The sequence below is a fragment of the Microcaecilia unicolor genome, chromosome 4 (assembly GCF_901765095.1).
Source record: "Microcaecilia unicolor chromosome 4, aMicUni1.1, whole genome shotgun sequence".
Lineage (NCBI taxonomy): Eukaryota > Metazoa > Chordata > Amphibia > Gymnophiona > Siphonopidae > Microcaecilia > Microcaecilia unicolor.
In genome coordinates, this window is record NC_044034.1 from 326,798,499 (window position 1) to 326,812,880 (window position 14,382).

The 14,382-nt window shown below is 45.1% G+C and overlaps 1 protein-coding gene across 1 annotated transcript in view; it reads right to left on the minus strand.

Annotated features, from left to right (window-relative positions):
* Positions 1 to 375: 375 nt before the first annotated feature.
* Positions 376 to 14,382, minus strand: part of UNC5D (unc-5 netrin receptor D) — a 794,061-nt gene continuing 780,054 nt past the window's right edge. The window contains 1 exon segment of the mRNA XM_030201960.1: positions 376 to 2,348. Within this exon segment, the coding sequence (XP_030057820.1) occupies positions 2,144 to 2,348 (205 nt within the window). The 3' untranslated portion in view covers positions 376 to 2,143.

Consider the following 14,382-nt stretch of genomic DNA (forward strand, 5'->3'; position numbering starts at 1 on the left):
TTCCTCAACAGGAGAACGCTCCTGGTACATTGAAGCATCAACTCAACAGACACTGATTATGACATGCGTTTCCAAGGCAGTGGTTCCCAAGCAAATCTCTCTCATGAATATTCATTGTGGGTACCCTGAAAACCTGACTGGCTGGGGTTTCCCCCAAGACAGGTTTGAGAACCACTGTTCTACAATGAAATACTCCTATAAGCAGCTCCAAACCTTGTATCTCAGTTTCCTCAAAAACCTTGCTTGGCTATTTTTATGACCTCTAAAGAAGGACAATGCAACACACCTGGCTACCAAGTCTCCACATGCCATTTAATCTGTCAGCAGACACATCGACTGAGGACATGAGGCCTTAACATGGTTAGGCAACCCTCCTCCAGCTACAAACCATAAAAAAAATCTTAGCAAAAGCAACACACCATATTCACAGTCACAGCTAAGGGCCTGTTTTTAATAAGCTTTTTCCCCCCATAGACATAGGATGGAAAAAGGCTTTAACTAGGTTCAAAGAAACGAGACATTGTGACCACAGAGAGCCCTCTAGATTCTAGAGACTGAATCCCCAAAGCTGTGCCTTTTGTCCTGTGATTCAGGTACATTGCACAACCTTCAATGGCCTTCTCTTACTCCTTCTGCATTTTTCAGTGTATAGCCCTATGCACATTTAAGTAATTCTGGAAAACAAAACAATTCGTTTTAATCTTTTAGCAACAAAAAAAATAAATACATAACTCCTGGGGACATTTCTGACTGAAAAATGAAAGCTACGTATTACAGGAAAGAGAAACAGGATATATCATTGGGGGAGGGGCAGTGCTCCAGGATTATTTTTAGACACCTTAATAAAGGATGGGTCTGAGATAGCCAGAAAGCCCCAGTGAGAGAGATATTAATGGTTGAAAAAGGCTGTGAGAACCTGGGTATCTCCACATACCTCATGACCTCAAATATGGCACCTTAACTCCTGTGGAACCAGATAGTCTGGGCAGGGCCCTTGATAAACACAATGGGACCTTCCTCCCTTAATACCCTCATCTCTTTACAATTGGTGCAGCAGAATGAAAGGCTCCCTACCTATACTCCCAGATGTTAAATTTGGAGGCAGGACTGGCAGGTTAGTCCACAGCTGCCTAAATTGCTGTGCACTAGGAGAGCTTATCTATTAATAACGGACAGTATGGCAGAAGGAATGGGGGAAGGGGAGCATGGTCCTTTGAAGCAAACAGGTGTAGTGGAACACGGGTTGCTGTAGAACCTCCAGGAATGCAATAATTTCTTGAGGACCCTTCCCAGCTGCCTTTCTACTGAGATTGTGCCATCACTAGGATGACTGTGATATAACAAGTTAAATTGGCAAAGAATTAACTGCTTAAACGCAGCCAGTACAGTAAGGATCAGTTCTCATTCATGTCACAAACCTTGATGTGGTGCCATCAAGCTGTATTAAGAGCATCCTTACAATCACTTCCAACAAAACATAAGAGGAAAGTTGGGGTGGAGCTGTACTAAAATACCGCACATCTAAAACTCATCCAGTCAGCAAATGTTTGGTGTTAAGGGGATTATATGCACCTCAACAGAAGTTACCTAAACCCTGTAAATCTTTATATGGCCATAACCTCTACCTCTCATGCAAGTGTCCAATTGTACTTGCAGATCGCATCAGTGCCTTTTTGGTGGCTTCAACTGTTGAAGGTGAAAGCAACTGTGAGGTTCCACCTGGCCGTGCAACCACAAATGGGTCCATCCACGCTCCTTGAATTTTCAGTCGTCAACTTAACTGTCAGCTCATAGCCCCATGAGCCACCACACGTGCTCTCACCCCTGCCGCAAACCATTCATGACAAAACTGAACTTCCTATTACACAGAGAGGTGTATGTTAATTTCTGAACACGACAAACTATCACCTCAAGTGAACCCCTGCATCTTGCAGAAAAAAGGGGCAAAGGTGTTTGCTGGTCCCATTCAGTGAGCTCCCTCTGTTCTCCAACACAAAAAAATTCCTCAGTGGAAGCGTTTCTTCTTTGAGACCCAATGAACACATGGAACACGGCTTCCTTTCTCTCCCAGAAGCTCAGCTCTGAGCACAAAGTCTGATTGCTGGCCCCAGACTCTCACGTACAGAGAGATTTTTATGTTTCACTAGAGTGGGTTTTGCTGGTTGTAGCTGAAGTCGGACTCTTCTGTCCGTGTCTCTGTAAGCAGAGAGATTTTGGACTGTGTCCTTCCGATTTCTTCCAGTGCACAAGCTAGAGAATCCAGGTCCCCATCATAGGGGTGTCGAGCTTCCCACAGGTCCAAAATAACAGACGAGGGGCTGTTCTGTGTAGCAAAGTAAGCCAAGTTCCTGAAAGAAAAAGAGACAGAATGAGGGAATTAGTCTCAGGAAGTCTTGGATTAGCGGATACAGTTGCTGGCCCTTTAAGGGATGGGACTTCCTCTTTCCCTGGCTTTTCAGCATTTCTTAATAAATAATGAACACTACTCCAGAACCTAAAATGTTCATATCATTAACTTCAGCACTTTGACTTGATCTGCTCTACAGTCCCCTCATTCTATAAAGTTAGGTGCCCAAATTTCTAACTTATTTCCGATCTGACGAAGAAGGGCAACCTTCGAAAGCTAATCAAGAAATGTATTAAGTTATGTCCAATAAAAAAGGTATCATCTTATTTTCTTTTCCATGTTTTATTTTGTTTGATTTCTATTGATAACTAGCATGCAAATTTGCTCACAATTTATAGACTAGTGCCAGTTGCATGGCTAACTTAATTGTTACATTAGGAGCCAATTGTGTGGAGGAGTGGCCTAGTGGTTAGGGTGGTGGACTTTGGTCCTGGGGAACTGAGGAACTGAGTTTGATTCCCGACACAGGCAGCTCCTTGTGACTCTGGGCAAGTCACTTAACCCTCCATTGCCTGCCGCATTGAGCCTGCCATGAGTGGGAAAGCGCGGGGTACAAATGTAAAAAAAAAAAAATTTTGGCCTAAAGTACCAATAATAGCCCTTACGTGACATTAATTGGTGATAACTGGCACTAATTTGAAGTTACGCATATAGCATACGTTACGCATGTAACTGCACTTAGACAGTATGCTATAAACTTAGTGCTAAAACGTTATAGTGCACAACTACAAAGAAGATGTGTACGTGTGTTGCAGATGCACGCGTAAGTTATAAAGTACTATCACTTGTGAACACAAATGCCAAATTTGGGTGTGAACATTTACACCAGCCTTTGACATGGCAGAAGTGCTGATGCTTAAAGTTAGGCGTGACCAAAAAAAGAAGCACAATTGGGCCTTCAAGACTGAGACAAACAAGAGTCCTTTTATTCCCCAACACGGGGCGGTGCTTCAAGGTAATAACACCGGCCTCAGGGGTCCAAAATCACAATACTCTTAAAGGCACAGGAAAAAAGGAACATTGTAAAAGTAGGTTCCTTGCAGTGGTAATGTCTCATAATAAAAACCAACAATGTCTCATAATAAAAACCAACAACGTTGATCATGAAAGCTTGAGTACAAACGTTTGCTTTTCTTTAGGAGACATTACCACTGCAAGGAACCTGCTTTTACAGTGTTCCTTTTTTTCTGTGTCTTAAAGAAAAATGGGGTTCTTTTACTAAAGTGTGCTGAAAAATGGCCTGCGCTGTTGTGGGAGCGTGTATTGGATGCACACAGCGCGCCTGCAAAAAAGGCCTTTTTTTGGCTGAAAATGGATGTGCAGGTCTCACGCGTTAACTGGGCGGTAATTGTCAGTACACATACACTGCTAATTACCGCTCAGATAGCGCCACATAGTAGAAAATAAAAAATATTTTCTGCCACGCGTATCGGACATGCGTAAAAAATGGAATTACTGCCTGAGGCATGCAGTAGCCAGGTGGTAGTTCCAGGTTGACATGCATTGGACACGCATAGGTGCCTACGTGCCTTTGTAAAAGGACCCTATTGTGATTTTGGACCCCCTGAGGCAGGCGTCATAACGTCGAAACACAGCCCATGCTGGGTCTTTCAGAATAAAAGTGTGTGTCTCAGTCTTGGAGGTCAACTTGTATTTCTTTTTTTGGTTGCTTGTGTTTGTGCGCCGTTTTATCCTCTCTTTTGTTACTTTAAAGTTAGGCGTGAACATGATGACTTAAGCTCTATACTATAATGGCAATTTTGCACATGATTTCTGTTCTAGAATTGGCACCTGATATTCAGCGCTATTAACCAGCCAGGAACGACTTCTGGCTGGTTAAATAGTGTTAAGCTGACTAACCTATTTATTTTCGAAGGAGAAGGGCAGACACCTTCCGACACGAATCGGGAGATGGCTGCCCTGCTCCCAGGTACGGCCAAATCAGCATAATCGAAAGCCGATTTTGACCACCCTGAACTGCAGTCCGTCGCAGGGCCGGCAAAAGTTTAAGGGGGCATGTTGGAGGTGTAGCGAAGGTGGGGCGGGGGCGTGGTTAACACTTGGCTGCCCTCAGCCGATAATGGAAAAAAGAAGGGCGGCCCTAACGAGCATTTGGCCAACTTTACTTGGTCCATTTATTTTCAAGACCAAGCTTCAAAAAAGTGTTCAAACTGACCAGATGACCACTGGAGGGAATCGGGGATGACCTCCCCTTACTCCCCCAGTGGTCACCAACCCCCTCCCACCCTAAAAAAAAAATTACAAACATTTTTTCGCCACCCTCTATGCCAGCCTGAAGTGTCATACCCAGCTCCATGACAGCAGTATGCAGGTCCCTGGAGCAGTTTTAGTGGGTGCAGTGCACTTCAGGCAGGCAGACCCAGGCCCATACCCCCTACCTGTTACACTTGTGGTGGTGTTGAGCCCTCCAAACCCCCCAAAACCCACTGTACCCACATGTAGGTGCCCCTTCACCCATAAGGGCTATGATAGTGGTTTAAAATTGTGGGTAGTGGATTTTGGGGAGGATTTGGGGGGCTCAGCACTCAAGGGAAGGGAGCTATGTACCTGGGATCAATTCATAAAGTCCACTGCAGTGCCCCCCAGGGTGCCCAGTTGGTGTCCTGGCATGTGAGGAGACCAGTGCACTACAAATGCTGGCTCCTACCACGACCAAATGCCTTGGATTTCACCAGGTTTGAGATGTCCGGCCTCGGTTTCCATTATCGGCGAAAACCGAAGTCACCCATCTCTAAGTCCAGCGATCTCAACATTTAGGTCAACCATCTCTAATGTCGACCTAAATGTTGAGATTTGGGCGGCCCCAACCGTATTATCGAAATGAAAGATGGCCGCCCATCTTGTTCGATAATACGGTTAGCTCCGCCCCTTCTCAGGGCCGTCCCCGGAGATGGGCGCCCTTATAGATGGGCACCCCCGTTCGATTATGCCCCTCCCAGTCAGCTAGCTCAGCTGAATATTGGCACTTAGGTGGAAATATGATGCCTGGAAAATTCACGTGGAAATCATTTTCACCTAAGCCTATTGTAAGATTTAGGCGTGATATATAGATTACACTTAGTTGAGACCCCTGCGCCTACAATTATGCACATCCATTTACACCAATGAAAACATGGCATAAAGACATGCACATAGATTTACATGGACTGGGCCATATTCTATAACAGGCGCATAAATTTGGGAATGCACATGAAATGCCCATTTGTCCACCCATAACCATGCCCCTTTTTGGATATACGCATTAGAATTTAGGATCAGTGAGTTACAGCATACACTTAGCGAGTTCTGTGCATACATTCTAATTATTGCCAATTAGTACTCATTATTGCTTGTTAAGTGCTGTTAACAGCACTGATTGGCTTGTTAAGACAATTAAGTTATGCGCATTGTTATGGAATACGCTTAGATTTAGGTGCGGAATGCAAAGCACAATATACAGAATCCGGCAGTTAGCGGCTAGCCTGGTCACTGGTTATGTCGTGCAACATAGCCGGTTAGCGCCAATATTTATCAGCTGACTAGCTAAGTTTAGAGGCCAGACAGACCCGCATAAATAGCAGGTCTATCTTTGGCTACTATAACTTAGCCAGTCAGCCAATGATTATCGGCATATTTGGCTACATTCAGACCGCCCATAACATTATGGAAATTCAATGCCAATCACCAGATATGGCCCGGAACTGAATTCCTGGGTTCGTCAACAACCATGGGAGTTAGCAGCGCTGCCTCCTGTGGTCTAAATATCGGCCCCACGCTGCTTAGCAACCATATTTTTCCACTGAATTTTTGGTGCCCTATCTTGAATCTATCTACTGAAATCTACATTTCACATTATTTCAGCAAACAGCTTTTGTTTTCTGTTGTGATGCCTTTGGTTCTTAATGTTTGAGTTTTAATTTTTGTTTGTGAATGGATAATTTATACCCCTCCTAATACTAAGAGTCCTGCATGATTGATTGCTTTTATATAAATGCACAAATTAAACTGGATCCCCAGTACCCCTTATCTGAAACTCTTCAGAGACATTTGGCTGAGATTCAGCATTATATTATCCCATTTCATCCTTTATAAGTCTTAAATGTTTATGTTTCATGCACCAAACACAGATAATGCACAGACATATACATACAAAGATCATGTACACACCTGCTTGGTTAATAAACACCAAACAATCAAACTATGAAGATAGAGTGGGGGAATATGGAAAATGTTGTAGATAGGGCTGTTTTGCAGTCCTGGACTACTTCTGCAGAGGCTGCACTAAAGGATTCAGATTAATTAGCCCACTGTAGATGTGGAAGGGGAGTGGGGCTGGCAATGCGATATATGCTTGCTGACTGTAACACACATCTGTCAGTGTGCTTTCAGGAATGAATGCAGAGAGAACATCCCACTCATGCAGGTCTACTGCTAAATAACATACCCTTTTGTTCTTGTAAGAAGTGCTGAATAACTCCTGTACTTTTATTTTTCTTTGTAGTTCGGCTGTTTTCAGTTGTTAATGATTTTCAGATGTTCATAAGTACATCAGTGTCTGAAAGATTTGTAGGCTGCTATAAAAAAAATGCTTATGTGGTCCAGCTGCAAAAATACCTTTTTTCTATTCTCAGTATGTATTCTTTGGAAGCAAGGTGAGAAAGAGGAGATATGATAGAGATGTTCAGGGCTTTTTTTGAGGGGGTACTGAGTACCGGCACCTTTTCCATTGTTTGTTAAAATTAACCCATGGTCCTCATATTTTAATGAAAGAGCTCAGGCTCTACACACCAATTCTGCCTTGTCATAGATTCTGTGACTGGTTGCAGGGGGCCTAGCTATTGTGGGGTGGGTCCCTCAGTGATCACCCTATCCTTGAAGAGTGGCCTGGCATTTGAGTAGGGGCACCTTTTTTGCTAGAAAATAATGCACGGGAGATGTTGAAATACCTATATGCAGTGGCGTAGGAAGGGTGGGGCGGTCCACCCCGGGTGCACGCCGCTGGGGGAGGGGGTGTCGGCTCCACTGGTTCCCTGCTCTCTCTGCCCCGGAACAGGTTACTTCCTGTTCTGGGGCAGAGAGAGCAGGGAACTAGCGAAGCCGATGCACCTCCCAGCGACGTGCACTCAGGGCGGATCGACGTTCTCCCCCCCCCCCCCCGCTTTCATATGGCAGTAAGAATGCGCTCCGGGGGGGGGGGGGTGCGTCGTGCTGCACCCGGGGGGTGGGGGGTGCGCAGCAGCGACCCGCCCCGGGTGTCAGCCACCCTCGCTATGGCACTGCCTACATGACATAAATGCACACAGCAGGCAAGTCCCTTTTAATTGAAAGGAACCTCTGGAATGAGAGAGCATAGGATGAAGGCGAAAGGGGACTGACTCAGAAGTAACCTGAGTGTATGTCCAAACAAGGTTGGTTTCCTTTTGTCTGTTTTCCAGTGCCTATTTTGCAGTAATCATGTGGTCTTAGTGACCTAAGTTACACCATATTTCATAGGGTTCCTTAAGTTACACCAACAGGTTTTACTAATTTTGTTTGGACATACACTTCACTTTCAGGGGCCATATATAGACTCTAGCCCTATATGTACTTTTGTGAACTAACTTTATAAAAGGCCTTCTATGTGGATTGAAAGTTCATCAAATGACTCTCTTAAAATTATACATGGATTTTCAAAGCTGGCATTTATATGGATTTTGAAAATACATACAACTTTCAGTTTTTATCTTTAAAAATTAGACCTTTAAAGTTAAATGAAGGCTGCACCACTGAAAACTTACATCTACATTGAATAAAAAATGCCAGAAACTGAAACCATGACACCCATGCTAAACACTTCCTCTTTGCTCACACTATCTTAAAAAAAGCCCCTTTTTGATTTGGGGGGGAGGGGGCAATATTTAGCCAGTGGTGCTCAGCATTTTGCAGACTGCTGCTGGCATTCTGCCCAGAAATTCAATGCCGGGCCATGTCTGGGTTCCGGCACTGAATTTATGGCTATAACATTGCCAGTTAAGGGGGTCTTTTACTAAAGCTTAGCTCAAGTTATCTGCAGCAAGGCCCATTTTATTCCTATGGACCCTACAGCAGATAACTCGAGCTAAGCTTTAGTAAAAGACCCCATAAGTGCAATATTCAGTTCATAACTGGTATGGAGCAGCGTATAAAGACAGGACTGACTTTTATGTAGTCCTATTTATGCAGTTAACCTGGCCAATTAACTGCTGAATATCGTCACTTAACTGGCAAAGTGCCGACTCCGCCCTCCCCCCCAAAAACGCCTCCAAAATAGCTGGGTTTGCTTTAGGCACTAACCGGTCATCTTCCGCAGCACTAACTACTTAAGTGCCACTGAAAATGACCAGTTAACCCCTAACAAGCGATTTAACCAGTCAAGAGTAGGGTTACCATATTTTGTCCCCCAAAAAGGAGGACACATGCCCCGCTCCCTTTCACGCCCAGCCCTCCCCTTTGACGCCCTCGCTCTGCCCCCTGTCACATTTTCCCCTCCCCTCTGTCACACACACTCTGTCACTCCCCCTCCCCTTACCTTACTACTGCCCTGGTGGTCTAGTGACCTCTTTGGGGCAGGAAAGAACCCCCTCTTTCCTGCCCAGAGCGCTGCCCTGCATGCATCCTTCCTGTTGGTGTTCTCGGCGCCAATTCAAAATGGCCGCCGAGAGTTGAAGTCTCACGAGGTCACTTCAACTCTCGGCGGCCATTTTGAATCGGCGCCGCGATCACGAACAGGAAGGATGCATGCAGGGTAACGCTCTGGGCAGGAAAGAGGGGGCTCTTTCCTGCCCCGAAGGCGGAAGAGGTCACTAGACCACCAGGGCAGTAGTAAGGTAAGGGGAGGGGAGGCTAGCAATCTGCCCATTTGTCCGGATTTCTGGACAAATGGGCAGGCTGGTGGGCGGGCTGTCCTATAGGACGGCCCGCCCACCAGCCTGCCCATTTGTCCAGAAATCCGGACAAACGGGCAGATTGGCAAAACCCGCCCGGTTGCCCGGACATGTTCTCAAAAAGAGGACATGTCCGGATAAATCCGGACATATGGTAACCCTAGCCAGGAGCCATTTCTGGCCAGTTAAATCGCTTTGAATATCGACCCCAGGATGCCTAGGTAGGAACTGGGGCATCCTGGTCAGGAAGTTCACAGTTCCTCAAATATTTTATCAAAGGCTCTGCTGACTGTTGAGCCTTTTATAAAATACTTGTATACTTTCTGGAGTCCATATAAGTATTTGCCGGAGCATACAGCACTGATTTCACAAAGAAATACATGTGAGAAGCAATGTAACTCAGGGCTTTACATATGGAAGCCGGTACTTATACAGGTAAAGAGCCATATTTCGCAAAAATATATAAATAATAGCTGCCAATTAATGGGGCCAATTGAAATGACACATCTGTTGTTTTTTTTTTGGGGGGGGGGATATTTACTTTGTGTTAGACACCACAGAGATAAGTACAATTCTCCCCTCCCCCCTCAAATCAATGTGAAGAACCAAAGTCCAAATGAGCAGGTAGCTGACATTTATGTGTTCCTCTGAGCAGCTCGTAAATGCTGATGAGGACATTTAAAAAAAAAATAAACATGTATTTCTATTATAAAATGGGAAATAGTTGTAGATTTAGTCAGTGCTTTTTTTGTAGAAAAAAAGGTGCCGGTACTCATTATGGGCGGGGTCACCACATATGGCTCCACCCCTATGATAGCCACACCCACATTAACCACACCCCCTACACCAGCCATGGCGCATATAAACAGACATCATTGAAAATATTACAGTACTATAGGAGAAAAAAAATATCGTGATTTTTTTCATTATAAATAATCAATTTAAGCTCTTACAGCTCCAGTATACCCAGTGCAAAATAAGACAGCCAATGTAAATTCTCAAATTGGACATATTACAAACACTAAAATGAAAATAAAATGATTTTTTTTCTACCTTTGTTGTCTGGTGACTGTTTTTCTTTCCATATTGGTCCCAGTCTGTGATTCTGCTTTCCTTTGTTTTCGCTTAACTCTTCTGTGCCATTTGTCATTTTTGTCTCCTTTTTCTTTGCTTTATTCAATATTTTTCAGGCTCTCTCTGTCCAGATTTAATTCATTCTTACTATCCATTCTTTAATTTCCTTCATCTACCTGTGGCTTTTCATTTTTTCCTCACCCTTGTTCTCCCCATGCCCTTCCTCTTATTCTCCAGTCTTTCTCTATTCCCCTTTTCCATCCAGCAGCTCTGCTTTCTCTCCCCTATTTCTTTCTGCATTCTTCCATCCAGCGTCTTCCCTCTTTCTCTCCCCATCTTTCCGTTTTCCCTCTCTCTCTCCCCATCCTTCCATCTGTTTTTCCCCCTCTCTCCCCATCCTTCCATCTGTTTTCCCCCTCTTTCCCCATCCTTCCATCTGTTTTCCCTCTCTCTTTCCCCATCCTTCCATCTGTTTTTCCCTCTCCCCAATCCTTCCATCTGTGTTTTTCCCTCTCTCCCCATCCTTCCATCTGTTTTCCCCTCTCTCCCCCAATCCTTCCATCTGTTTTTCCCCTCTCTCCCCAATCCTTCCATCTGTTTTCCCTCTCTCTCCCCATCCTTCCATCTGTTTTCCCCTCTCTCTCCCCAATTCTCCCTCTCTCTTTCCCCATCCTTCCATCTGTTTTTCCCTCTCTCCCCAATCCTTCCATCTGTGTTTTTCCCTCTCTCTCCCCATCCTCCATCTGTTTTCCCCTCTCTCCCCAATCCTTCCATCTGTTTTCCCTCTCTCTCCCCATCCTTCCATCTGTTTTTCCCTCTCTCTCCCCAATCCTTCCCTCTGTTGTTTTCCCCTCTCTCTCCCCAATCCTTCCCTCTGTTGTTTTCCCTCTTTCCCCAATCCTTCCCTCTGTTGTTTTCCCTCTCTCTCTCCCCCCAATCCTTCCCTCTGTTGTTTTCCCTCTTTTTCTCTCTCCCCAATCCTTCCCTCTATTGGTTTCCCTCTTTCTCTCTCTCCCCAATCCTTCCCTCTGTTGTTTTCCCTCTTTCTCTCTCTCTCCCCAATCCTTCCCTCTTTCTCTCTCTCCCCAATCCTTCCCTCTGTTGGTTTCCCTCTTTCTCTCTCTCCACAATCCTTCCCTCTGTTGGTTTCCCTCTTTCTCCCCAATCCTTCCCTCTGTTGGATTCCCTCTTTTTCTCTCTCCCCAATCCTTCCCTCTGTTGGTTTCCCTCTTTCTCTCTCTCCACAATCCTTCCCTCTGTTGGTTTCCCTCTTTCTCCCCAATCCTTCCCTCTGTTGGATTCCCTCTTTTTCTCTCTCCCCAATCCTTCCCTCTGTTGGTTTCCCTCTCCCTGCCAAGTTTCCCGCGAACGGCGCGAAGTCGCGACGCACGCGGCACCAGCCTCTATTTCCGGCCGCTGCTGCTTCTCCTGTTGAGCAGCAGCGGCCGCTACACAAAGAAAAAGTTAAAAAAAATTGAAACCTGGCTGAAACGCGGCACCCCGGCATTGTAGACAGCCATTAGGCATTGCCTGTTGCCCCACAGCCGCTCCTCCTCTTGCCTCTACGTCACTGCCCCTGGAGGAAGACCCCGGAGGAGCGCAGTGACGTAGAGGCAAGAGGAGGAGCGGCTGCGGGGCAACAGCCAATGCCTAATGGCTGTCTACAGTGCCGGGGTGCCGCGTTTCAGCCAGGTTTGAAGTTTTTTTTTAATCTTTTTCTTTGTGTAGCGGCCGCTGCTGCTCAACAGGAGAAGCAGCAGCGGCCGGAAATGGGGGCTGGCACTGCGTCCGTCACGGGGCGGGGGGAGCAAAAAAAAGGTGCCGGTACGCCGTACCGTTGCGTACCGGCACAAAAAAAGCACTGGATTTAGTGGACCACTGAAGGCTGTGCAAGAGGATGCCACCTGTGCCCCATGTCCTGTGACAATTCTACATATAAATTGTCACATTCTACATTCAGCATTTACACAAGGCACCTAGATCTTTTGAACACTGACGTGCCTGTGACCTGATTCTGGATGCATCTGTGTTGACCTGAGTACGTATTGTGCCAGCTTCCAAAGAACTGCAGTCAGTGGTGTTTACCCAGGGCTGATGCCGTAATGGCTGGCCTCCTTTGCAGTTAAGGGGGCTAAACATATGACAGGAGAAAAAAATGCCAAGGGTGTGGCAAACATGAGCTCACATTCCTATAACCACAATGCAGGCTGGGTCTGACTGAGCGGGAATCCTACAGGTGCAGAAGCAAACTGCAAGGCTAACCAACCCAGATTCCCACAGCTGTAAGGGTGTAATAATGTAAGGTGGTGACCATGCTCAAGACTATGTGATGTCCACCCTGAACCTTTACTACTACTACTACTTATCATAATTAGAAGTGGAGGAGTAGCTTAATAGTTAGTGAGCTGGCCTGAGAACCAGGTTCAAATCCCACTGCAGCTCCTTGTGCCTCTTGTGCTGTACCATATGCCTGGAATAGACTTCCTGAGTCAGTACATGAAGCTCCAGCTCTGGCCGTCTTCAAGTCTAGGCTAAAAGCCCACCTTTTTGATGCTGCTTTTAACTCCTAACTCCTATTCACTTCTTCAGTACCCATGTCTTTGTTTTATCATTCCCACCTTAAGTAATTCCCTTATCCCTTATTTGTCCTGTTTGTCCTGATTAGATTGTAAGCTCTATAGAGAAGGGACTGTTTCTTACATGTTTGATGTAAAGTGCTGTGTATATCTAATAGCGCTATAGAAATGATAAGTAGTAGTAGTAGTAGTAGTAGTCTTTGGGATTCTGTACATAATCTTGCTACTCTTTGGGATTCCGGAATCTTGCTACTCTTTGGGATTCCGGAATCTTGCTACTCTTTGTCCTCATCCCTTATTTGTCCTATTTGTCTGTCTTGATTTGTCTGTCAAGCAGGGACTGTCTCTTACATGTTTAGTGTACAGCACTGCATACATCTAGTAGCGCTATAGAAACGATAAGTAGTAGTAGTAGATGCGTGAGCACTTATGCCTGCCAAATGGTTGGTGTAAATGCTCATGCCAATCTATAGGTAATTAGGTGCATAGCTGCTACTATTCTAGAACCCACGTGTATAACTCCTAGGCACACTGCTGACCTTTTATAACCCCCCCCCCCCCCTCCAGGCCCACGTCCCCTTGTAGTTGCAGGCTATGGAAATTGTGCTCCCAGTTTATAGAATACTGACTAAGGTCAGTTACACAACTAACTGCCAATTAGCACCAATTAACACTAATAATTGTCAATTTTTGGTTGTTAAAGCTAATTGGCATGTAATTAAATAATTACATTAGGTGTGTAACTGACCTTATTCTATAAATTGTGCACACACCTTTGCATCCTATGTGTAACGTTGAGCACCCAACTGTACAGAATTAGGGGGAAGATCTTTTTTTTCTTGCTTATATTCATGTAACGAAATGCAACAATAACTCATCCCTAGTGGAAAGTGTTAGCATCCTCAGTGTGTGATGGGAACAGATGCCTACAATGTGCAGTAACACAGCAAAGATACCTAAAGGATGATACAAGTGCTCTGAGTAGTGGTCACACAGTTATCTCAGACACTGTCTCCACAACAGGTTTTATACCTTGCCATCTCAACATGGGAAGTTACATAAGAACATAAGAATAGCCATACTGGGTCAGACCAATGGTCCATCTAGCCCAGTAATCTGTTTCCAACAATGGCCAATCCAGGTCACAAGTACCTGACAGAAACCGAAATAGTAGCAACATTCCATGCTACCAATCCCAGCGCAAGCAGTGGCTTCCCCATGTCTATCTTAATAGCAGACTATGGACTTTTCCTCCAGGAACCTGTCCAAACCTTTTTTAAACCCCAATGCACACATCCTCTAGCAACACGTACCAGAGCTTAACTATTCTGTGAGTAAAAATATATTCCTCCTATTCGTTTAAAAAGTATTTCCATGTGAATATGCTCATCACTCACTTCTGGTGGAACTCAATCCTTTTAAT